At 35.5% G+C, this 27,723-nt stretch overlaps 1 protein-coding gene across 1 annotated transcript in view; it reads left to right on the forward strand.

Moving 5' to 3' along the window:
• Positions 1–27,723, forward strand: part of KCNH5 (potassium voltage-gated channel subfamily H member 5) — a 334,670-nt gene that overhangs the window by 23,689 nt on the left and 283,258 nt on the right. The window contains exons 2-4 of the mRNA XM_065871428.1: positions 5,297–5,420; positions 16,199–16,305; positions 20,493–20,621. Of these exons, the coding sequence (XP_065727500.1) occupies positions 5,297–5,420; positions 16,199–16,305; positions 20,493–20,621 (360 nt within the window). The remainder of the gene's footprint in view (positions 1–5,296; positions 5,421–16,198; positions 16,306–20,492; positions 20,622–27,723) is intronic.

Below are 27,723 nucleotides of genomic sequence, written 5' to 3' on the forward strand. Positions count from 1 at the left end.
GTTTTAACCATGAATGAGTATGAATTTTGTCAAATGCTTTTTTCTGCATCTATTGAGATATAATCATATGGCTTTTTCTTTTATTCTGTTGATGGATTGCATTGGTTGATTTCATAATGATAAATCAACCTTATGTTCATGAGATAAACCCTACTTGGCTATGATCTATTTTCTTTTCTTTTCTTTTTTTTTTTTTTTTTTGCGGTACGTGGGCCTCTCACTGTTGTGGCCTCTCCCGTTGCGGAGCACAGGCTCCGGACGCCCAGGCTCAGCGGCCATGGCTCATGGGCCTAGCCACTCCACGGCATGTGGGATCTTCCCGGACCGGGACATGAACCTGTGTCCCCTGCATTGGCAGGTGGACTTTCAACCACCATGCCACTAGGGAAGCCCTATTTTCTTTTTTATATATTGCCGGATTCTATTTGCCAATATTTTCTTCTGTATTTTTGCAACTACATTCATAAGATCTATTGGTCAGTAATTCTTTCTTTAACAGCCCTTGTCAGATTTTGGTATCATAATAATGCTAACCTCATAAAAGAAGTTAAGAAATGTTTCCTCACCTGTTTTCCGAGAGTTTGTGTAATATTTGTACTATGTCTTATTTAAATATTTGAAAGAATTCGCTGAGCCCATAGCCATCTGGGCCTTTAGTTTTCATTAAAAGATATTAAGCTATTTAACTTTTCCATTTCTTTTTGTGCCTGTTTTTTATAAGTTTTTTTATTTTCAGAAATTTAATTCATTTCATCACAGTTTTATAATTCATTGGCAAAATATTGTTTGCTGTACCTTTATTACCATTTGCTATGTGTACTATATCCAGTGATGTCTACTCTTTCATTCTTGATGATGGTAACTTGTGTTTTTTTGAAGTTCACTCTTTTTTGAATGTTTTCTATTTCACTGATCTACATTATGACCTTTATTTACTTCCTTCTATTTAATTTGTATTTAATAGCTATTATTTTTCTAGTTTCTTCATAAAAGAGTTTAGATTATTGATTTTAAACTTTTCATTAAAAAATAAAACTTTAAAATGAGAAATTTCTCTCTAAGCACTGCTTTAAATGTATACAACAAACTTATTATCATCCAGTTTAAAATATCTTCTATATTTCTGTTGATTTCTTCTTTGACCCAGTGGTTTAGAAATGAATTGGGTAACATCCAAATACTGTAGATTTTTCTAGATAATTAAAAAAAATGATTTCTGATTTAATTACTTTGAAGTCAGAAAATATACTTTATGTAATTTCAATATTTTGAAATTTATTGACAATTTTTGTGGCTCAAAGTCAGTTACATCTTGGTGGAATTTCCACATGCACTGGAAAAGAATGTGTATTCTGTAGTGTAGTGTGGGGTGTCCTGTAAATGTCAGTTAGTTTGAGTTAGTTGATAGTGTTGGTGTTGTTCAAATATTCTATATCCTCAATCAGTTCTTCATCTGGTTGTTCTGCTAGTTAAGGCAGAAGGTTAATATCTCCCTTTATTATTGTGAAATTGTCTATCCTAGTTATGTCATTTTTTTTCTTCATGCATTTTGAAGCTCTTTCATTACTTTCATATGCATTTGGGAGTGCTGTATCTTCTTAATGAATTGACTCCTTTATTATTATTAAATGCCTCTCCTTATTTCTATTACCCCTTGTCTTCAGCTACTTTATTTTGTATTATCATGGGCAGACTTACTTTCTTTCTTTCTTTTTTTTTTTTTTTTGTGGTACATGTGCCTCTCACCGTTGTGGCCTCTCCCGTTGCGGAGCACAGGCTCAGTGGCCGTGGCTCACGGGCCCAGCCGCTCCGCAGCATGTGGAATCTTCCCGGACTGGGGCACGAACCCGTGTCCCCTGCATTGGCAGGTGGGCTCTCAACCACTGCGCCACCAGGGAAGCCTCCCAGACTTACTTTCTTGAATGCTTAGTGTTTGAGTAGTGTATTTTCCCCCACACTTTCAATTTTCAAATTAAAAAAAATTTTAAGTCTTTATTGAACTTGTTACAATATTGCTTCTGTTTTATGTTTTGTTTTATTTGGCCCCAAGGCATGTGGGATTTTAGCTCCCTGACCAGGGATTGAACCCACACCCCCTGTATTGGAAGGTGAAGTCTTACCCACTGGACCACCAGAGAAGTCCGTATCTATCTTTTTATACTTTAAATGGCTCTCTTAAAATACTAGACTATCAGTTTCTATTCTGTTTTTAAAAATCCAGTCTGAAAATTTCTGTCTTATAATTAGTGTGTTTATTCTATTTACATTTAATGTAATGCTTGATATAGTTGGATTTAGGGCTACCATCCTGGGGTTTATTTTCTATTTGTCCTATCTGTTGTTTGTTTTTCCCTTCTTGACTTCTTTTTTTTTTTTTTTTTTTTTTTGCGGTACGTGGGCCTCCCACTGCTGTGGCCCCTCGCGCCGCGGAGCACAGGCTCCAGACGCGCAGGCCCAGCGGCCATGGCTCACGGGCCCAGCCGCTCCGCGGCACGTGGGATCCTCCCGGACCGGGGCACGAACCCGCGCCCCCTGCATCGGCAGGCGGGCCCTCAACCACTGCGCCACCAGGGAAGCCCCGCTTCTCGACTTCTTTTGTGGAGGTTATTGTTATTATTATTGTTACTATTATTATTTTTTCAGCTAAAATACCTATTACATTTGTTTTATTGTGATTCTGCTGGCAATGGTTTCTCCCAGTTTTTGTTTCTGAGCATGTCTTTATTTGACCTTCAAGTTTGAAGGATATCTTTGCTCTCTATAAAAATCTACGTTGATAAACATTTTTCTCTCAGTATTTTAAAGATGTCATTCCATTGATTTCTGGCCTCCTTTGTTTTTCATTCTTTGTATGCTGTATTTATTACACCTCCCCCAAATATAACACATATAAATAATGTATCTTTTTTTTGATGTTTAAAATTTTTTTTCCCTTATTTTTCATTAGCAATTTTACTGTCATCTTCTTACTGTTGCTTTCTTTGGTTTATCTTGCTTGAGGTTTACTGAGCTAAGATCTCTGTGTTGCTATTTTTCATGCTATTTGAAAAATTTTAGTCATCCTTTATCTAAGTAACATTTGTGTCCTATTCTGTTTTTTTTCCCCAGACTCAGCTACATATATTTTAGACTGCTTGATATTGTCCCAGGACATCTTTTCCGTTGTTTTCTCTTTTTGCTTCAATTTGCAGTAATTTGCATTGATATGTTTTTAAACTGTCCTTTCTTTTTTAGTGTCCAATATATTGTTAAATCTATTCAGTTTTTTATTTCAGAGATTGTATTGTTTATTTCTGTGTTCCCATCTCAACCTCTCTATTGCCCATTTTTTCTCTTGATTATTGTTACAGTTTCCTGTTTCTTGGCATGCCTAATAATTTTTAATTGTATACGGACATTGTATTGATACAATGTAGAGATTTTGGACTTCATTATTTTCCTCTGAAGAAGATTTCATTTTATTTTAGCAGGTGGTTAAATTACTGGTGCATCACCTTAATTATGACTTTAGCCTTTTTTTTTTTTTTTTAGTATGAGTCTATTTTCTACATTTTTGATCTTAGACTCAGGTCATAACCATTTATCCTGAGACTTGATTTTTATTCCTGAAGTAAGGCCTTCTGTGGAATTAATGGAAAGCTCAAGGTATTTACCAAGCTTCTCTAACTTGATAGGACTCGAACTCCAAAATTTGTCCTATAGCTTTGGGAAGCTGATGAAGTTTCTGCCTATCTCTTTAGCCTTCTAGTCATTGCAAGACAAGATGGGTTCCTTGTAGTCTCATCCTGTGCATGCAGTTTAGGTCACAGAGGAGGATTTGAGGTAGATTTATATACAGGTTTATGGCTCCATATGTTAAAGGAACTCCACCTTAACTTCAAGCTGCTTTGGCGGTCCCAAATTATGATCTTTGACTTTTTAGCCCCATAAGACTTTTCTGTTTGAGCTCTATCACCCACGAACTTTACAAACTGAGACGTGCTCTCAGGGGAATGGACAGTTAAATGAATATCTCACCTAATGTGTCTTCCTTTTTTCAAGGGTTTGTCTTTTCTGGTTTCTATCCACTTTTGATTGTCTTTTAGTGCCTTGAAACAGATTTTTTCCCCATATGTTGGTCCATGCTTCTTGATTTGGCATCTGTTCTGGTAAATTGTACTTGGTTACATATTTGTTTTTCTTTATATGTAAGTTGTTTGAGAGTAAAGGGCATGGTTTATTGATCTTTATTTTATCCCATTGTCTGATCCAGAGTAGTGCCTTTTACTTAGCAGCTACTTAGTCAGTGAATTGCATTGTTATTTACATGAAGAGCAACTGTAAGTCAGAATTTAAACTTCAAGTCATCTACTCATAAGTTAATTTCTCTTCAGTACACCACTCAATATGAGTTCAAAGAAGATTTTTTTGGTAGATATTTTGAAGTATAGTACTCCCTAAAAAATCTGCTTGTAAAATATTGATATTTATTTTAAAAATAATTTTATGTTTTATATTTTAATATTGTTTTAATTTTGATGTTAACATATTTATCATTTGACCTACAAAACTGCTAAAGTTACTGCCTAAAACTGTTGGATTTTCAATCAAGGTATAGGCCAAAAGATATTATTTTTTGTATTAATTTTTATACCTAAAGCAAAACCACTTCTCCATGCAAAACAGACCAGAGATGTTTCTTTTATTTAGAATAATGGTAGTTTCCAAATTCTGTGTAGCATGTGGTTGGAAATAATGTCTTTAAATAATTTTATTTTAAAAAGGGACTTTATTTAAAATTTTGATTTTAAATTAGACTTCTCTAGATCAAACTGATGGACAATGAATTTGTCCCATCGTGTCAAAATTACATTAATACAGTTTTTGGAGGAGTCATCCAAACTTGTCTCTGTTATTAAGTTTAATATTCTCAGTTTGTAGAGAAGTGACTGTAGCCCTTAGTCTTAATAAATTAAACTGTTTTTAGCTGTGATTATTATAGTCATTAACATTTATTTAATATTAACCATGCTTTGTTTTCATAGTGTACTGTTTACTTGAATGCAAAGAGTATTGTAAACTGGCTTCTTTTCAAGGGAGTTTTTAGTTTATAAGCAAATCTTGTACTCACTGCAGATCTCAGTTGCTGATCATGCTAAAGTAATAATGCCAGTTTCAAGGATACGTTTTATTATTTGTACCATAACAAACCATAGCTATATTTGTTTATTTTTATGAATATGTCTTTTTAATTACTTGAAAGAAGTACATTGTTAAATGAAGCTAAAAAACTTCCCTTTTCTTCTTTCTCCTTTAGAATCGAGTTTCTTACTGGGAAATGCCCAGATTGTGGATTGGCCCGTAGTTTATAGTAATGACGGTTTTTGCAAACTCTCTGGGTATCATCGAGCTGACGTCATGCAGAAAAGTAGCACTTGCAGGTAGGTTAAGAGAACAGCTCAGGAATGTTTTCTAAAGTTTAACTAAATGTTGAATGTGGTTAAAAGGCTTAAACTTACTTAGATTCACTGTGATTTGGTCTTGCACCCAGTTCTTGGTACAGAGCTCCCAAAACTCTTGGAATTTCTTGTTATATGTTAATGAGGTGACTTTTGGAAAGCCCTTAGATAACCTAAAGATGGGGTTGGCTGCCAGAGGAACCAACCGTGTGATTAGTACCATGCCTTCTCCCCAGTCTCCTGGAGAGGGGCTGGAGGTTGAATCAATACCAATGTCAATGAGTTAATCAATTATGACTGTGTAATGAAGCCTCCATAAAAACTCAGAGGACAGGTTCTGAGGCCTTCCAGTTTGCGCAACATGTGGAAGTGCCGAGAGTGGCATGTCTGGTGAGGGCATGGAAGCCCCATACCTTGTCCTGTGCATCTCTTCCATCTGCCTGTTTCTGAGTTATATCCTTTTATGATAAACCAGTAATCTGGTAAGCAAAATGTTTCTCTGAGCTCTGTGAGTCTCTCTAGCAAATTATTCAAACCAAAGGAAGAGGTCATGGGAACCTCTCATATATAGCTGTTTGTCAAAAGTACACATAACAACCTCTGCTTGTAACTGGTGCTGAAGTTTAAGGAGGGTGTCATGGGAACCTCCAATCTGTATTAGGTGGGTCAGAAACACAGGCAACGACCTAGGCTTGTGACTGATTCCTGAAGTCTGGTGGAGGGTAGTCTTGTAGGACTGAACCCTCAATGTTTAACCTGTGGAATCTGATGCTATCTGCAGGTAGGTAGTGTCAGAATTGAGTTGAATCATAGGACACCCAGCTGGTGTCCCTAGAATTGCTTGTTGTTGGTATAGGGAAAGTCTCCACCACCACCGCCACACCCAGATTGGAATTGGTACCAGAACCTATTGATTCACATGAAAACTATAGGGTAAAAATTATATTAGAATGTTAAGGAGACTAAACTGTCAATAGAAATACATAGTTTAAGAGCCACTGGTGAGAACTTTTGCAAAGAGAAATATTTTTGCATAGCTGTGAATTTATTAATTCATTCAATAAATATTTTTTGATCACCCTCTATGGGCCACAAACTATTCTAGGTGCCAAGTGATCAAAGGAACATCCTATATCAGAGGACCATTGATGTCATCAGCACTTCTTGAGTTGCTAAAACTGTATTGAACAAAGTAGAGGCAACAACCCCCAACCAAGTAGGACATGGTTTTTGAACATTAAAAAAAATCAAAATGAAGTTCTTTCATACTGTATAAATCACACGTACTTTGTTATGTTGGTACATTGTACCACTGCTATTTTGTTTGACTTATGTAAAACAGAATCTGGCATTTATATTATTTATAACAATTCTTTTAAAATATTCCATATCTGTGAGCTTAAAGAGAGTATTACCAAAAAAGATCATAAAAGAGAAAAGGAAACTCTATATAAGGAACCAATTTAGAACCGAAAACTTTTCACAATATTTCGGTAATGCCAGATGGGATGTTTTTTCCTTGAGTTAATTTTTCTTTAAAGCTCACACTTAACTAAGTACCAAAATCATGTTATTTTAGAACTGCAAGGGGTCAATTATTTTCTACTCCATATTCGTTATTTTTCAGAGGAAAAACTGAGTTAGAGTTAGGTTAAGGGATTTGCCCAGGGAAACAGTGATTGATTTATCTTTTTTTCTACCCATTTATGCTGCGAAACATTATATGCATATACAAATATATATATTCTACATCTTCATGGAGGGTAGGGATTTCATATGGGGTCTAAACCTGACTATACATGGGAATCACTTAGAGAGGTTTTGCAAAACACAGATTCTCAGACCTCATCTTAAACCTATTGAATCAGAATCACCTCAGGTGGGTAGGTGGGGGCAGGAATCAGTACTTTTAACCAGCAGCTCTGATGATCCCGTTGCTTAGCCAGCACTGAGAAATTATCTGTTCAAACATCCTCTTTCTTCGCTTATCCTCTCCCAGCAGTCCTCATTTTCTCTCTACTAAAGTCATTCTCGTATTCAGCCTTCACTTCCAGGCCTGAAATTGGTAGGTAGGAATGATGAAAAACTGTGGCCCCTCGTTGAGAAACTCTCTTTGGTAGCACGGATGTCTCTTGTGCCTTTTTATCTGCTGGGTGGATATTAGCTCTTGGCCTAGCACTGTCACTGAGGTGTGTGTTCTAAATTCTGGGAGGCCAAGGTTTGTATTGAGCATTTCTGCTCCCTTATGTCTCGGCAGGATTTAGGTTAGGAAAAGGTTAGTTTTATGGTAGACCTAACCTGTGGAACAGGTTCTATAGAGAATTCCAGGAAATGTAGATGCTCCCATACCTATTTCCTGACCTCCCACCATCATCATGCCGGGCTTGTTTCAAGTTGCCATCTTCTACCTGAAGGTGCTCATAACTTTTCCTCCTTTGACTCCCTATAGTTCATCATTTGGCACCGTCATATGGCCTTAAAGTAGTTTTTCTTATCCCTGGGGTTTTCATCGCTGTTGCTTTTGCTGTCATTTTTGAGATGTATTGCTCTTCATATCTGGATATATTGTAAAGTCATGCTCACATCTCTTCTTGCTTCCCACGTATCTGCCCCTATACCCCAGCCTGTTTTCTTTGGCACGTGCAATCTTTCCTATAAAAAGTTCATTAAAAAATGCTGGCATGTTGTAACACAGAGAATGTATATTCTCTCCCCTTAAAGCATTGCTTTCCCTCCTACCACCAGTGCCAGATTATACATGCCTTGAAGGTAAGGATTCCATCTTGTTCACGTTTGTATGCACTACAGGACACAGCTCAGTGTTCTGTGTCAGTATTGTTGAATTGGTTGGCTTGTTTTGCAATAAACCCTAACCTAGGTCTCACAGACTTTTGTATAACATGCTTTTATTTATTGTATTTTATCCCAAGTGTTAGGGTATTTGAGGTGGGTAAGAAAGCAGAGAGCTTTGGATTATGTTACACTTTTTCACTGTGGGAAGAAGTATGCAAAACTCCCCCCAATTCTTCTTCACTTTTGTTAGAGATAGTATTTTCAAAATACCAGTATTCTTTTATTTTTTTTAACATCTTTAGTGGAGTATAATTGCTTTACAATGTTGTGTTAGTTTCTGCTTTATAACAAAATGAATCAGCTATATGTATACATATATCCCCATATCCCCTCCCTCTTGAGTCTCCCTCCCACCCTCCCTATCCCACCCCTCTAGATGGTCACAAAGCACAGAGCTGATCTTGCTGTGCTATGCGGCTGCTTCCCACTAGCTACCTATTTTACATTTGGTAGTGTATATATGTCAATGCTACTCTCTCACTTCCTTGCAGCTTACCCTTCCCCCTCCCCATGTCAAGTCCATTCTCTACGAATACCAATATTCTTTAAAAATTTTTTTATTGAGGCATAGTTAATTTATAAGATTATATTAATTTCAGGTGTATAACAGTGATTCAAAATTTTTATAAATTATACTCCATTTAAAGTTATTGTAAAATGTTGGCTATATTTCTTGTGCTGTACAGTATATCCTTGTAGCTTATTTATAAATCGTAGTTTGTACCTCTTAATCCCCTACCCTTTTCTTACCCCTCCCCTCTTCCCTCTCCCCACTGGTAATCACTAGTTAAACATAACAGTATTCTTAACACAAACAATTATTACTTGATTGCACAAAATGCCCATTGTGTTCTGCTAATCTAAAACTTGCAAGCAATTGAATGCTCTCGCAGAGCAATGAAGACTAGCATCTGATATATGAGCAAGTGTTTGAATCCTATCAGGTTTTCTTAAGGCATAGTTTATTTTAATGCACCCCCTTTCAAACTTCTACATTCCGTTTAAAAATTAAACTACACCCATTTTACTTTCATTGAAGCACTTTTTAGAAGAATGGAGACCTGGAAATAATAAAAATGTCTGGTAGTATATTTATTAAAAAATGTTATGGCAAAGCCCTAACTTCTTACATCATATGTTGGAAGAATAATGACACTGAAAGAAGCTAACAACATATTACTAAGTAAAAAAATCAACCAACCAGCCAAATGAACAAAAAAGATTTCAAAACAATATCTGCATCATGATTCCAATTTTGTTTCCGTATAGTTGTTTTCCATTTCCTGTATAAATCTATAAAAGCCTTTGAATATGATACACAAAGAAACAGAGGGAGGAAAGAAGCTTTTATACACATTTAGAAATACAGTGTTAAAGCTAATGTTATACAGTTTTGGAATCACTGAATTCTAGTTGAATATGGACATAAATAATTTGATACTGAGGGTAGCCTTATAACAAATCAAAGAATTTTACTGATTTTAATAATGACAAGTTTTAGACAAACATAACAGAATAAGAAGCTACAAATCAGTGAGTATCACTTTGTGAGGAAAAAATATGAATACTTTATGTGCTGAAAAAGAGTCATCTTTGTATACAACTTGCACTAGATGGATTAAAATTGATAGGATTAAAGTGGTAACTGCATAAAGATTACATGTCCTATTTTTAAAATATTTAAATGTGAGTTGTTTTATGGAAAATGACAAATATTAATTTGTAATTTTACAATATCAAGAGGCTAAGATTATTTATACATTATATATTATTATGCATTATTTATACATTTGTATATTTATTCTGTTTTCTTATCTTTTTCCTTCTTTGTCTTTCCCAGTCCTTCTCCCATTAGACCAGGTGCATAGAATCAAATTAAACATACTCCTCAGTTTGTCCCAATATTATCATTTGGATCTCTCTGGGCACAGTCTATTTATTTTATTTTAATTTCATTTTATTTGTTTTATTTTGTTTCAACTTCTTTTCTTTTATTTCTTTTCCCCTTCATTCCATTCCCCTTCCTCTTCCATAGCTATTCATTTTAGTGTGTTCATTGTATGTCTTTCGAATCCATCTTCCATGTGTTTAATAAATACGGTATTCTTGAAATGATGTTGCTTTGTGTGTGTTTTTAAGGCCTACATAATTCATACTGTGCAGTAAGATATACAGTTTCTTACTCTTTTCACTCGCCATTATGTTTTTGATATTTTTTAATGTTGCTATATCATAATCTATTTCATCATGTCTGACTGTTTTATAGTGTTCCAGTGTCCTCACAACCTTCATTTTCTTTATCCACTTTACTAGTCTTGAACTCCAACTTCTGACACTTTGCTACTCCAACAAGTTGGAGGTAAACATCCTCATACACAGCTTCTTGTGTTCCCATGGGAGAAGTTGTCTGTCTCTATGCCCAGAAATAGAATTGCTGGATAGTAGAATATATGCAGAAATTGTAAATTAACTGCTGTCAGATTGCTGTCCAGAATGGCCCTCTGTTTCTACTCTCAGCAGCCATGATGGAGGGTTTTCCTGTATCCTTGCACTTTATAATAGTAGCTAAATTTCTATTAAAATAAAAATCTGATGTGTGCCATGTACTGTCTCATTTTTATTTTAGCTAAAATTTCAAAAAATATTTTAATGAAATTTCTGGATTCCTAGGAAGTTCAAATGTTCATTTTATTGTCCAATAATTTCATTTCCAAGCTTTGGGACTGTTGCTGTTTACTGAAGGACACAAAATGTATTGCGTGTTTGAAGGAAATTGTATGTGGGTTTTGGGGGGATGGCATTTAAAAACATCTGATCTTATCTCAGGACCCTTAGAAAGCCCTGACATTCGAGACATACTGTCATAGGTCAGGTAGAAACCACTTTAGCATTTTACCCTTGATTAGCCTGAATCTTTTAAAAACCTATTCTACTTCTTTTAAAATTTACTTTTCATTTATTTATTTTTGTTTTTTAAGATAAAGGGGTGAGAAGAGGAATCAGATAGGTAGGGAAGATTGGAGTAGATAGATGCTTTCAAATACATTTTTTTTTTGGAAGACCCATTAATAATTCTTAACCAAACTATCAAATTAGACAATGAAGCAGAGATATTAAGAGCCACTTTATTGGATGTATTTTCACAGGTAGTTTTATTAACGCAGGGTTACCTCAGTCAACAAGAGAACATTACACATGATGGATGTCAGTCAGTCTGGTTCCATTTGGCTGAGAGCTCTGCTTCACAACGAGTGAAAGTGTTGAAACATTCAGTGTTGACTGAATGTTTGTCTGCTTATTAGTCCAGGAACATTGTTGACCATTAGCAGATAAAGATAGATTGGCAGCACTCATGATTAGATTATATATTTTTTCAGTTTGTAAGATTCCTTTCTCCTTTGGAAGTCTGTCAAATTATAGCCATACTTACTGTCAGGTGTTATAATGAGGCTGGTTTGTGAGATTTTGATGGCAAAACAAGGGATCCAAAAATAAGTAAATCTTGCTATAAACCAAACCGCTTAGTCCTAGAAGTTTCCTAGGGTAAGATATACAGGAAAGATATACTGCCAAATGCTCAGGCAAGCTGGATATGGCCCAAGCCAGGCCTCAGGAAATCTCCCTTACTCCCAAGATCAAGTCTTCCCACAAGTTAGTTGTGTGGCAAGGTAAGTGGCCAGATTATCCAGCAGCAGGCCCTGGGTGAATTTATGCCTCAATGTCATGGGTTCACAAAGAAAGAAGACACACAAAATGATGTGTGTATCCCTTTAAGACACAGGGACCCTGCCCATTAGCAGGCATGGCCCAACCCTTGCCCTAGAATTGTAGAGGAGCAAAGGAGTAGGGTTGGGCTGGAGGGACTTTGAACCCCACCCATAAGAAGCATTCCAGTAATAAGTCATTGTACAGCACATTATAATTTGCAACTTCATGTGCATTATCCTTTTAATCCCCACCCTCTGAGTTATATTAACATTACCATCATTTTACTGATGAGGGAACTAAGAGTCAGAGAAGTTATGCGACTTGGCCATGAGCCTTCCAGATTGTAAGTGGTCCTCTAAGTGCAGTGGTCCTCTGTTATATTGTGGCTGCTCCATATTATAGCAGGGATAGATTGCTTCTGTGCATCTAATTTTATTTTCCTTCCAATAAGATAACAGTGAAGTTGTAGAAGTCATTTATTATTACTGAAGGGGAGCTTGGCTATCTAAGAGAGTAATTTGAAGTTCTGTAATTTTTTAGTATTCCCATGCTATATTCCTGGAGGATATTCAATAAGAGACATAAAGAGTATTTAAGATTATTATATAGATATATAGTTTCTAAAGTCTGATGATTATCATTTCTAAATCTTGGTTTCCTTCAAATTCCATTAACCATTCAAAGACTGCATTGAGCTTCAGCCATCTGCAATCAGGCTGCAGGAAACCTCGGTAAAGAAATTCAACATTTACACATAAAAAGTGCCGAGCAAGTAAGCAAATGTGCCATACACGTAAAATATGCAGAAGCATTGATTTAATCATTTTGGTTTGGACAACTTTGGGTGGAAACACTTTCAAAGTTTGAATTAATCTCCAGAACACTTGCTTTGGAAGATTGGATAATACATTTCAGACATTCTTTCAGGTCATTTTGAAATATCTTTTGTTATGTAACTGCTGCATTTTACCACTTCAAATATGTGTTCTGTCTCTGGAAATACGTAGTTTTAAAACTTAAAATAAAAATATGAGTGAAACTGCGTAAGAAATAAAACCTATTTTTGAAAAATTATTCAGAGTATAATAAGCTGGGATTTTTTTCTTAAAATGATCCTATTTTCTTAGGACAGTCTATTTTAGCATTGGGAGGGCTAAAGAATGGGTTATAGAATTTTCAGAGTTTATTTGAGAAATTGCTTGTTTTCACCTTCTCTTCAGCATTTTAGCTGAATCAGACTTGTGTTGTATTTCTTCTTAAGTGGTATTATTACATCAATTTCTAAGACAGTTTTTTTTTTTTTAATTTGAGTTGTAACATTTTTAATCCTATTCGAGTTAATTTTTCACCATTTTTATCCTAGTTGCTTGTTATATTATAGATGATTTCTTTTTTATGTTTTTCTGTTGGCCAATTATGAATATTGTGTTTTGGTTTACTGAACTATTGACTCTGACATTTAGTAATAGGAGTAAATACTTTCTCTTCTTTTTAAGACCACAAACATTTATTTAGTTTAATTACCCTTATTATTATTTTTTTTGTATTTTTAATGTTTTCTCTTTATTAGTGTCTTTAGGTTAAAAATAACAGTCAATAAAAAAGTTTACTTGTCTGTAAAAAATATTGACAGTATTAAATAGTGTTTTATTTGTGGGGAGGAAAGGAGGGTGACTTTGTGCACTTTAACTGAGGAATTCTAATTTAATTATAATGCCCTCAGGAGATTTTCCTAAAACTCGCATGAGCTGAATGAAACTCAGGCTTTGACAGGAACAGTGGCTTTTCAATGCCCTCTGAAGCTTCATGTGTTAGTCTGGCTATAGGATTATGGAGTTAGAGTCTGTCATCCTATTCTGATATTCTCTTGCTTATTTTACTATTATAATGACAATTAAAAATTCCTTTTTTATACAAGAGAAAAGTATTGTATTGAAAATGCAGGCCACAGATTGGACAGTCTTTGGTTGGCCTCATCTACTTTCTTAGTTTTCAGAATTCTAGTTGCTTAGGTTAGTGTTACCGTAAGATGGGTCATTACTCTGTAATTTTTTTTTTTGGAATTTTTGAATTTTATTTTATTTATTTAATTTATTTTTTAATACAGCAGGTTACTCTGTAATTTTTAGTTGTGATATGGTTTCATGGTTGAATCCTGCTAGTTTTGCTGGCTCTTGCTAACAAACTATGCTTTTCATGTTGTAAACTTTCTAGATTGAGACATTCAGGAACAGATTTCCCATGAGGATAAAGAATTTTAACCTTCAGGGGCCTTTACTTGAGTGCATGTCTTTCAAGCCTCTGTACCTAATTTTGTTTTATAATTTTGCACTCCTTTCCTTAAAGACGGCCCCTAAAATTGTATAAGCTTCAGGCCCCGCCACACTTGGATTTACCTCTGGCTGATAAGCTAATTTATTGAAAATTCTAAGAAAAGCAATAACAAAGATATACTTGAGCCTTCAAAAACTTAGTCAAGTGCCACACATTTTTTTCTGGTGGAAGAAATGGTCTGGACAATTACAGCAACTAGTAGAACTAGGTATCTGAAACCAGATGCACGACTGATGATTGGGAAAGCATCAGGAATAGGGTTTTATAGGCTTGTAGTGCTTGACTGAGTTCTGTTTTGTAAATTCTCAGACTATTGGTGAGTTTCTCTTAGAAAAAATCGATAATTTAAAGTGTTAGGAAATGTTTGTGGTATGTGGAAATTCACTCTTTATGTCTTGTATGTGCCGTAGTAATAGCATATGTCTCCTTCAATTTCTCTTCTTTATTTTCCCTCCATTGGCTCTACTTGTACATATTTCAGAAAAATCCTCATAAATAGTGAGAACGCCAATGCAGTATATGTGTAATACGGAGTCTTCACATTTCATTGTAGTATGGGAGTGTAAAAAAGACCATGCAAGCTGAAACCACGTAATAGGATATTAATACTCAATTGAAAAATTATGATTGTTCTGTGACCTTTAACAGTGTTTGTCAAAGCATTAAAAAATCTCTTACTGTTGGTTATAAGTGCAGGGAAATGAAAATAATAGTCAAACTATATTAATTTTGTACATTAGAGTATTTAGTGATCTATAACATTAGAAACATTGAGATGAAAGTGTTTCATTTCTTTGTAAAAAGCTATCACAAGTCATTTGAACAATTCTTACATTCTCGTAATGTATTTTATGATATGAAGAGAGCATTTTTTTTTACTCTCTTAGCAAACAGTCATACTCGTTTTAAGTTTGAATCCACTTCTACTCTTTTATCCTTCCACTTTCAGTATCGTGAATTACCTCCTAGGGCTCCTTTAATGTGAAGATTTTTTTACTGGCATGACTTCCTCTGGGAAACCTTGGTCTTTCTTGTAACAGGTCCTTTCCTGATTTATGTTGATAAGTTTGTCCCCACTAGGTTCCTCTGCCTGCATATCTAGAGCCTCTCAAATGACAGCAGTGTCAGCATTGCCACTATTCTTACAGAAGAAACAACTGCATTTATGTTTAATTTGAATTTCACTTCCAGCATTATCACTTTACATTTCTTTGGTAGACTTTAATCTTTGATGGCGAATTCCTGCTTTTGTTTATCCGTTTTTGTAAAATGTCATATTAGTTTACCGCTGAGAGACAAGGAGACAACACAACTGCACACTTTGCTTTCTGTGCATGAACTGAGTAGTAGTAGATGCACAGTAATACTCACAGGCTTTAAAAGAAGTGGTGTGATTTGTCACTAATTGTAATGTGTACTTGTTATTTACTAGTGACTTGTAGACTGATGAGCTAGCAACAAAGTTTATACTTTATGCTATCATTCACAGTTAATATACTATGAAAACCAAAATTTGAACTGTGTTGTTGGGAAACTGGTATTATTTAGCTAAAGCATAGTAACTAAAATTGCTGCATATTGGACTTGTGTAAAGTGAAGACTGCTTCTCTCTCTCTCTCTCTCTCTCTCTCTCTCTCTCTCTCTCTCTCTCTATGTTCAAAATAACTTCTAAAGCTAGATTTTAGCAGGGAGTTTAGCAGTCATGGTTAAAACATGGTTTAAATATTTCACTTCATTTTGTGGGAGCAACATTATATTTTGTAACTAAATCCGAATACTTAATTTAAAAAAGACAAATATATGATTTTATGTAGCATTTGAAAAGGAACACAAAACTGAAATGGATTATTTGGTGTTTTTTCCAGTTTTATGTATGGAGAATTGACTGACAAGAAAACCATTGAGAAAGTCAGGCAGACTTTTGACAACTACGAGTCAAACTGCTTTGAAGTTCTTTTGTACAAGAAAAACAGTAGGTATCTATATTACCAATACGGTGTGTCAACTCTTTATTAATATTACGTCTTGGTAAGTGGTAGTTAAGCTATAGTGTAGAGAGAATGTAAAACTTTTATTGCTTCTCTTGGCTGGAGGTACTTGTAAAAATTAGATAGCAAAATTAATAAATAATACTTCTGAAAAGCAACCTTTTGAGGACTGAAAGAAAAATATAATGCATTTTGAATGTGATTTTTTTTGTGTCAGGTGGCAAAATGTTCTGTGATTAATACTCATGGTAAAGATCCTATAGTTGTGACAGCAACTAAAAATGACAGAGAAATTCATTCATTTCTTCTTCCAGTTAAAAGGAAAGTTGATTGGGTTCAATGGGTATGTGTGATTACCTTTCTACACATATGTAGATGACGTGAGTATATGGTATCTACCTCAGGTGAATCTTTACCAGTATGGCTGTTTGCTAGACTCAGACTGTTTTTGTGCTAGACTTTTGAGTGGAAGTAATCATTACTTTCAGGATGCGCCATTCACATCTGGTAACTTTGTGTTGATTGTTGTCTGCTGTTCTCCATGATGGGATTTGTGGGTGGTCAATTGTCTGTTATATAATCACATAAGACCTCATGATATGGGTCTTAGGCAATTATGGGAGAGTCTGATGAGACTCTCCATTGGAGTTTGGAGGAAAAAAACAACCAAACAAAAAGCCAGCTAGTACACTCATCAAACAAGTCTCCTTTCTGATTTGTTTTCTTTGAATAGTCACTTACTTTATTTCTTTTTTGCTGCATTTCCAAACAGAGTTTTGTTTTTTTTTAAAAAGAACAGTCACTGCATAAGATGAGTCAACTTATTTAGTGTTAATGTTAAATGATACCAAAGCCAATTATTATCTTTAATGGAAATTGATGGTTACTAAATTCTTCCCCAGTTCAGGAAGCATTCTAGTTTCAACAGGAAGCGCTTGTACTGTGTTTAGTGCTGGTTGGGTTTTGTGGAGCATAATTTATCCTCTCCATTGTACCTTAAACATTTGTACCATGAGTATTAATCACAGAACATTTTGAAACAGTTTCTAGGTGCTTTCTGGTTTTTTTTTTCACTAGGTCCAAATACATACTGATAAGCTGTAGTAGACCCATATGCCAAAACTCCCTTTCATTGTTTTTTTTTTTTGCTGTGCCACGAGTCTTCTGGGACCTTAGTTCCCCAACCAGGGATCAAACCTGTGCCCCCTGCCTTGGAAGTGCAGAGTCCTAACCACTGGACCAGCAGGGAATGCCCCCTGTCATTTTCATATAGGGTTGTTATCCCTCGAATGACTTCAATATGTACCTCGAGTTTAGCAAATAATTTAAGAATATTCCATATTACTAGGGTCATTTAACCCTGGGATTTAAACAGAATAAATGAATCTTTTTCTGATTTTAAAGCTTCAAAGCCAAGTCCATAGTTTCTGATTTTCTCAAAAATACCTTTGTGGAAATTTTGTTTTGTTTAGATCCTTTAAATCATGTTAACAGTAGCTTTTTTTTTTTTTTACGTCTTTATTGGAGTATAATTGCTTTACAATGGTGTGTTAGTTTCTGCTTTATAACAAAGTGAATCAGTTATACATATGTTCCCATATCTCTTCCCTCTTGCGTCTCCCTCCCTGGCTTTAATATTTCGTTTCCAAAAGTTTCCTTCCAAGGTGGTTTGGATAGTTTGCTTTATTTTAATAGCTTGTAATAATTGTCTGACCTTTGTTCAGGCCTGTCTGGTTCTTTTCAGATCTATACAGTATGTATACACATGTAGCTGTCTGCTTAGAGCCAGTAGGAGTTATGGCCCATAGCACTATAGATTAAAACTCCTGTCTCATCTGGAAAGTATCTGCATTGAGTTTTTTTTCTTAAATATGAAGAATAGATATTATCCATGCATTATAAGGCAGTTCTACTATACTTAAAAGCAGCTTTAAAAAATCTTGTAAATAGCTAAAGGCTTTTGAACAACAACTGAAAAAAGTGTGTTCTTTTGATGTTTTTTAATGTTAGAAAAAGTCACATGCCTGTAGAGAACTGTTTTGGGAATGCCTGAATGCCAAGTCCTCCCAACACTTCCATTAAATAATTAGCTAAACACCATTTGCAGACAGGGAGATTGAGGTATCTGATTTAATATGTGTCATGATTGACATTTCAGTTTGCAGCCTCTATTCTTTAGGTCCATTGCTCTGATTAACAGTGGGCTGCTTTTACTGTTGAGAAAGAAGCAGTGGCTCTGGGATGATGACTGAAAATGGATCTTTCTGTTTACACAAAGGCAGAACTGTGATAGCTAGGGCAACTCCAGATAATCAGTGCCAGGGCACTGCCCCGAGTTTCCAGCAGCCACAGGCCTCTCTACCTAACCTTCCCAGACTTCCCGTCTCCTTGAACCCCACATCCAGAATATGGATATTTCACCAACCACTCAGCAACAACCACTCAGCAAAAACTCAGCCTACTTGGAGAAGTCTGAGCCTGTGACTAAACCTGAAAATAGTATACCGTGATATCTGAAAACAATTTTAAAAACAGCTCTGACTCAATGCCAAAATTTGAAAAGTTGCTGTTTTCATAGGAAGGTATGAACTGTAACATCTCTTTTTGTTCAGATTTCTAGCAGACCTTGGAAAATGACTTATTTTTAATACCCCTTTCTCTCTGTTTATAACCTTGCTGCCTCAAGCTCACTGTGTTGGAACAGCCATAGGCCATGTATCTGCTAGCGTCTGGGCCAGGTGATTTGTCAAACTGTGTACATCACTCACAGTTCCTGGACACACTGTGTAAAATAAGCAGAAAACAAAGAATAAGCCTTTCTGGGAGATAGTGTGATTGTTTTTGAGGTCCCTGTCTCATCCTGTAATCATTTTGGAAAAGGCCATGTCCTTCTGTAGGCCCCCTGGGGTTGCAAAGGACCTGGTTGTCAGAACTGAATATTTATAGAAATCTCCTCTCTCGGATTCCCTGACTTCTAGCACCCAGTAGTTAAAGTCACCCATTCTTGGGTAAATGGCAAATTCCCCTTTGTGGTGATATCGTTACCTGACAATTTTTGGCCACAGGTGTGGAGGTACTTCTTATTGGTTTTCATTGGAAGTCACTAACAGGCTATCAACTCTCACCTAGAGATTATTAACAGCTGCACATTTCACTCCCCAAATCCCAAACTGACAAAGACTTTATGTCTTTAAGAATGAATATTTGGAGAGGCTTTACTGCCTGTGGCTTGGAAAGACTATAATGGAAAATGTGTCTTTTTGATTCTGATGGAACATTCCCTCAGTGTTTTATCATTTAATGGGTAATTACTCCTTTGAAGGCATTTCTTGTGTCTTCAGATATTTATTATTTGACCCATTGCCAGTTTCTAATTTGTCCAAATCCTAAACCTTGAATGCTTTGAAACTCTGTGTCCTCTGGAGTCTGTAGGAGCCACTGTTTGAAGAACATGGTGACAGAGACCAGCCTCATGCTTTGAGTGACGGAGGTTGGAAGCAGTGTCTCATGAAGACGCCTGAGACTTTCAAGGCCTGGGGACATTTTTTCTTTTCTTTAACACTGCCTTAAAGGCTTCAGGTATAGCTCTGTGTACATCAGGCTTCTAGTGTTGCTGACATTGTACCTCTCTGATGTGGGGATGTGGTCAGAGCCACAGAGTTATAAGTCTATCTGACTGATGAGAGAATCTTGAGATAGAAGCAACATTTCAAAAGTTTCTCAAAGAGGAATACTTATCAGAGCATCAGGTATTGATGTTGAAGTTGACTGGAAACACTTCTCAAAGTGACAAGGAGGAATGCTCACACTTGGTGAGGCTATGGAAAGGAGGTGGTGAGAGCATCGGTGGTGTAGGGACCCAGATCTAAAGCTGATGCTGGCATTGCTTAAATAGCAAGACTGCCTTTATTCCACTGCATTGTGAAATGACACCCCATGCTTTACTTTCAGATTTTGATATTTTGGGTTGAAAAACATGTTCATTAATTTTTGAGCAACTGGTAGTTGATATAAAATGAAAGTTGTTTTGATTCTTTCCAGCAATTAAAATACTATTGTTTTGGTGCTAATTCTTGGCATAGCAGTTGGCAGCTGAAGGAGGAAGGAAAGCGGGAGACGATATCATCGTGGTGGCTATGTCACGCTCTGTTGTCCTTTCTCTCTTTTACAGGAACCCCTGTTTGGTTTTATATGCAAATTGCACCAATAAGAAATGAACATGAAAAGGTGGTTTTGTTCCTATGCACTTTCAAGGACATTACGTTGTTCAAACAGCCAATAGAGGATGATTCAACAAAAGGTAATTTTCAAGGGAATTACCATACTTAAGGATTAGCCTGTCATTTAAATATATTATTATTATTATTTTAAAAGCATCCATTGGTTGAACTTGAAAACAAAATTTTACTGTGTGGCCGTTCTTTTGCTTTATTCATTCTAGTAATTGTCCAGAATCAGTTTTATTCAATCATATTGTTTGAATGGAAGTAGAACATTGAAATATTCATTGGTTAACTTAAATTATAAGTTAAATTATAAGAGGAATTGAGATGAGATAAGGAAGAGATTTAATTTAATAATAGAGCATTATTAATTTTGAATCAATATAATGGAAGTTTCAACACCTATCATACTGAGCTTTAGAAACAAAGCTTGTGGGATTGTTTGGGTGATGTCCTATTAGAACACAGTTGATTAGTTGATTGAATTTTGTTACATTGATTAGAGCTTGATTAGTTGACTTTTCCAGGTTACTTTTCTCCCTTTATTTATTTGGTTGTTGTAGATTCTCTTGGGTAGATGTTGTTTAATTACGTAAAGAACAATTTTGTCATCCAGAAAGCGGCTGGCAAAATGCAAACATTCTGATTGGAGTCTTATTGACTATAATATTCAAAGAGACTGCTATAGAAAACATTAGTGGCATGTGCTTTTACCCCCTTTTATATGTAATTTACTCTCATTTTGTTCTCTCCAATTATGTTTAAATTAGAAACTGGTGTCATATAAATGCAGAATTTCAAATACCCTCAGAAGATTTTATGAAACATTATTTTTAATAATATCTTAGGAGACTAAAATGGAATGTTTTCTTTACATTTAACAAACATTGCCTTTTCTTACCTCTTTAAAAAAACTGGCACAGAAGTTTTAATCATTTCAACTGTAATCATAATCATAGAAAAATTGCATTAGGTTTATTCCCTGCATATGAATTCATATGTATATTATATAAGTGTGTGTGTGTGTGTGTGTGTGTGTGTGTGTATATACATATGCTTAGTTTCTGGTTAGCAACAAATTGCAAGAGGAAAATTTTATGACGTGCAGAGCATTTAAAGTATGAGAGAAATTCATTTGTGACTATTTCTGAAAATGTGTGTGTTAAATCATCTCCTGGAAGATCGAATATTCACTTTTCGACATGTACTACCTGTTTCTCTGCCTTTACTCATAGAGCCAGTGTCTAGGAAGTTTAGGATAAATTTCAATATTATTTTTAAATAGAATATCTTTTAATAGTGTTTAGGTTTAATGCTCCTTCATTTTAAAATTCAAGGTGCTCCATCCAATAGCAGTAGAATACATATTCTTCTCAAACTTACATGGAACATTCACTAGATAGATCATATTCTGGCCATGAAACATACTTTGACAAATTTAAAAGGATAGAAATTTTGCAAGGTATGTTCTTAGATCACAATGGAGTTAAACTAGAAATCAATGAGAGAAAGACAACTAGAAAACCCCCAAATATTTGGAAATTAACACATTTCTGAATAGCCCATGGGTTAAAGAAGAAGCCTTAAGATAAATTAGAAAAATATTTTGAACTAAATGAAAATTAAAATACAACATATCAAATTTCTGAGATGCAGCAAAAGCAGTGCTTAGAGGAAAATGTATGTCATTAAATGCATATATTTGAATGAAGAAAGTTACAAAATTAATAACCTAAGCTTCCACCTTAGAAAACTAGACAAAGAAGAGCAATTTAAGCCAAAACAAGCTGAAGACAAGAAGTAATAAACTTGAGAGTAGAAATCAATGAAATAGAAAACAGAAAAAACGTTCAAGAGAATCACTGTAACTCAAAGCTGACTCTTAGAAAAGAATATTAAAGTTAACAAACCTCTAGCCAGGCTAACCAAGAAAAATGGAGAAGACACAAATTACCAATACAAAGAATTAAAGAAGGGCCATTACAACATATTTCATGGGCATAAAAGCATGTAAAGAAATACCTTGAACTACTTGATAGCCACGGAATTGATAACTTAGTTAAAGTGGGCCAATTCCTTGAAAGACACAAACTACCAGAACACACACTAGGAGAAATAGATAACCTGAATTGTCCTATATCTATTAAATAAGTTAATAATTAATACACTTCCCAAATAAGAAGTGCAGATGGTTTCATTGGTGAATCCACAGTCTCTTCCAGAAAATAGTAGTACAGAGAACTCTCCTAACTCATTTTATGAGGCCAGCTGTACCATCATACCAAAACCAGAAGACATTACAAACCAATATTTCTCATGAATGTAGATGTAAAAATCCTCAACAAAAGTAGATTGCAATGACATATTAAAAGAATTACACATAATGACCAACTGGGATTTCTTCCACATATGCAAAGCTGGTTCAAAATTCAAAAAACAATCACTGTAATTCATTGTACCAACAGCAGGGTAAAGAAGAAAGTTCATTTGTTCATATCAGTTGGCATATAAAAGCATTTCACGATACCCAACACCTGTTCATGATAAAACTCTCAGCAAAGTAGGAATAGAGGGGAACTTCCTCAACTTGATGAGAAACATCTATGGAAAACCTGCAGCTAATAGCTGACTGTATCTTAAAGTGCTATATATATTTTTTAAAAAATTTATTTTATATTGGAGTAGAGTTGATTAACAATGTTGTGTTAGTTTCAGGTATACAGCAAAGTGACTCAGTTATACACATATACATGTATCCAGCGAAGTGACTCAGTTATACACATATACATGTATCTATTCTTTTTAAAATTATTTTCCTATTTAGGTTATTACAGAGTATTGAGCAGAGTTTCCTGTGCTATACAGTAGGTCCTTGCTGGTTATCTATTTCAAATATAGCACTGTGTACATGTCAATCCCAAATTCCCAATCCTTCCCCACCCTTCCCCTTTGGTAACCATAAGTTCGTTCTCTAAGTCTGTGAGTCTGTTTCTGTTTTGTAAATAAGTTCGTTTGTATCTTTTTTTTTTAGATTCTGCGTATAGCAATATCATATAATATTTGTCTTTCTCTGTCTGACTTACTTCACTTAGTATGATAATCTCCAGGTCCATCCATGTTGCTGCAGATGGCATTATTTCATTCTTTTTAATGGCTGAGTAATATTCCATTGTATGTATGTATCACATCTTCTATATCCATTCACCTGTTGATGGACATTTAGGTTGCTTCCATGTCTTGGCTATTGTAAACAGTACTGCAATGAACACTGAGGTGCGTGTAACCTTTCAAATCACGTTTTTCTCTGGATATATGCCCAGGAGTGGGATTGCTCTCCAGCATTTATTATTTGTAGTTTATATATATGTCAATCCCAGTCTCCCAGTTCATCCCACCCCTCTTCCCCCCTTGGTAACCATAAGTTTGTTCTTTACATCTGTGACTGTATTTCTGCTTTGCCGATAAGTTCATCTGTACCATTTTTCTAGAATCCACATATAAGTGATACTATTTGATATTTGTTTTTCTTTCTGACTTACTTCACTCTGTATGACAATCTCTAGGTCCATCCACGTCTCTGCAAATGGCACTATTTCATTCTTTTTTATGGCTGAGTAATATTCTATTGTATATATGTACCAGATCTTCTTTATCCATTCATCTGTCTATGGACATTTACATTGTTTCCATGTCCTGGCTATTGTAAACAGTGCTGTAATGAACATCGGGGTGCATGCATCTTTTTGAATTATGTTTTTCTCTGGATATATGCCTAGGAGTGGGATTGCTGGGTCATAGGGTAGCTCTATTTTTAGTTTTTAAGGAACCTCCATACTGTTCTCCACAGTGGCTGTACCAATTTACATTCCCACCAACAGTGTAGGAGGGTTCCCTTGTAGACATTTTGATGATGACCATTCTGACTGGTGTGAGGTGATATCTCATTGTAGTTTTGATTTGCATTTCTTTAATAATTAACGATGTTGAGCATCTTTCCATGTGCCTCTTGGCCATCTGTATGTCTTTGGAGAAATGTTTATTTAGGTCTTCTGCATATTTTTTGATCGAGTTGTTTGGTTTTTTGATATTGAGCTACATGAGTTGTTTGTAAATTTTGCTAAAGAGCTATATTTTAAGATAAAATATAAATGATTGGCATATGACTTGTGACCTAACATATTCTTCAAATGAATTTCTCCTGCCATCACACATGAATGATAGACTGAGTAAAAAGTTTTTATGTCATAGACTTTTCCCTCAAAAATATTTATACTTTTATTTACATTTATATTTGATGATTATTGTTTTTTCTCATTTACTTTTAAGTGATTTCATGGCACAGCTAAAGTTGGCCAAGAAAAGTATAGTACTTTCTCACAGTTCTGACCTGCTGAACGTTAATGATGGTGTCTATTTATGGAAACTGAAAGTTGGCAGCATTTTACAATGAGGCTGGGGAAAGGGTGCTAATACTGAAGGGCTGACCTTTATTTCTCAAGTTAGTACCACTCCATTTATTTGCCTCTACCTCCATCTCTCTGCCTCCTCACATCCACTCATTGAGCTTTTCTTTTAAATGCATAATTTTATTCTTACAAAAATGAACTCCATTCAAACAAACTCCAGACAACTCAGACCACTTGATTTTTGAGCTATGTGTTCAACAGAGATGTAAATTAGAATTTATAGGGAAAATCAAACCCCATTGTGAAAAGGATTAGAGTAAAATATCTCTTTCCAGTGCCAGAATTTGAAGTGGAAGAGCTTATTTTAAATAGACTTTTATTTTGAGACTCCTCCACACCTTTCAAATACATAACAGATTTCTGAAAAAGTATTGCACAATGTAACTATGAATGGTGTATATGAGCTACTTTCTATTATTCATGCGAGTTGTAAATATATGAAAAATTCAAGAGAAATAAAATATTTATGACCTTAAGCAATCGTCCTACTATCCCTATGAAGCTAGCAGTATCAGAAAGTATGTTTTGAAAACTTGGCACAAAAATGTATCTTTCAACTTTTTAAATTGAGCCAAAGGGACCATGGAACTTTTGGGAAAGAGCAGATGAGATTTCATGATAATACCATAATATCAAAATGATTTGAGTCTAGAGCATTGAACTTGGACACAGTTATCTTACTTTTGATTCAGCCTTGGGCAACAGAGTTACTTAACATGAGCCTTCTTATGACTCTTCTAGGAGTATTTGTTCTTTTTGTTTATTTTGTCTATTTTTTTTTTCCCCAACCAAAAATGCTGATTGAGCAAACATTATGGTGCAGAGACTGTTCTAGGTCCTGGAGATACAAAGTTCCTTCTGTCACATACTAATGGGGGAGGGGGAGGCACGACAAACAAGTAAATATATAGTGCAAGCTTTGTTCTGATTGCTCTTATTTTCTCAGTAAAAGAGGAAACACAGTTATCAACTGAGAGTAAGGGTGGTGAGGAGATGAGGGGGAGGCATGAAACGGTTGTGTAGAGAGTAGAGCAGTGAGTGGCCAAGGTTAAATTCAGCAGGTTTGCTGTGAAGCACTAAGGTCCATGTGAGGCTAGTGGTCATACATTTTATTAGTATCTATGAGCATGATTATGTGTTTACTCCATCCGTGTTTAGTCACAGGTATATAGATGCTGAAGTAGGTGAGCTGGATTTAACCAGAGTTGGGATTTGGTCAGGTGAGCAAGATGAAAAGAATCAGCGAGCTCCTCAGGGATCAAGGAGAAGGGATCAGGGAGCCAAGGATGCTTGCAAGGGAGTAGGTTGAGGGTGTTTGCAAAATGTTGAAGCAATACTTAGGTAATAAAGGCTTGGCCTAGGACGTAGGAAATAGTGTTTTAGGATGCAGAACAAACAAGGGAATTCATGCATTGGAAAGCCAGGATATAACATTTTTCATCCCAGAACAAGGGCATTTTACCTTCTTAATGTGAAAAGGGGCCAGTGATTGGAGCAAAGGCCCACACTCAGACATATGGGTGAAAGACTAAACTGGCTAACTGTGAATTTTATTTCTAAATTGTATCTCGGATAGTAACTATAGCATGATGGCAGACAACTAGTTTGAGCACAGCTCTTATAATGAATCCTGTGATCACCAAAACTTCATTCTAGATTAATTTTTCCCTTTGAAGTGAATGGCGCTGAGTGATGTCAACAATATCTTTGACTTATACCATGATGGATGGTAGCAGAAACTATTGAAGGGAAAGAAAACCAGCTTTGATGGAGTAGTTAATATGTGTCAGGAGCTTTGTATTCGTTTTTGCTCATTCCTATAATTCTGAAAATTAGTATTATTATCTCCATTTTACTGTTGAAGATCCTGACACCCACAGTCTGACTGATTTCCAATCTGATGTTCTCTCTATTACACGATGCTGCCTCATCCTTTCCAGCGGAAACATATTGCTGGGGTTTGGCCACCCTAATCCCCTGCTCTCCTTTTTCCCTACAAAGATGAAGCACAAGTTGAGAACACTCTCAACTTGTGCTTTTGTACTGTTTCGAATCAACGGAATTTACTAATAATAATTCGAAGAGGCAAAAGTGTTTTTGTTATCTTTTGTTCCTGGTATTGCGGTCTTAGAACTATTGTTCAGATATCAGTCAATGGTACCTGATACATCATTTATAATAATACAAAGGGGAAAAATTACAGCCAAGAAATCCATTCTGTTGATTATCCCTATGTGTTCTAAAAGAGATGGTCCTGATCTCTGCCCATTTGTACTGTACAGTATTTTCAAAGAGATTCCAAAACTGCCAAGACACTTACAGTGTGAAATAATCCTGTGCCAAATAGTTAGGGCATCTTTGTGCCAATACTTGAGACAGAAAAACTTCCTGTAGAATGAAAATAACAGCAAAAATAGCAACCTTCCCCTTGTAGGAAGCCAATGGTTTTCTTTAGAGAGTAAACAACAGATGAAATATGAGTAATTATACCATGTGGTCTCTATGGCCAAGAGTATAATTGTTTACCTAAGCTTTTTTCTTATAGATTAGAGTCTTGTGTTGCAGTCTGGTAGATTGATTGAACTGCCTCTGTGACTTCCTTTTATTTTTAAGATTAGGCAGTCCATGACAAAGAGGTTGATTGCAACCCAATAGAGCTAAACTAATGTTTTATTAAGAAGGAGTTGGCATCCTGAGCTTTTAGGAGAACAGA

This window comes from Phocoena phocoena, chromosome 2 (assembly GCF_963924675.1).
Source record: "Phocoena phocoena chromosome 2, mPhoPho1.1, whole genome shotgun sequence".
Lineage (NCBI taxonomy): Eukaryota > Metazoa > Chordata > Mammalia > Artiodactyla > Phocoenidae > Phocoena > Phocoena phocoena.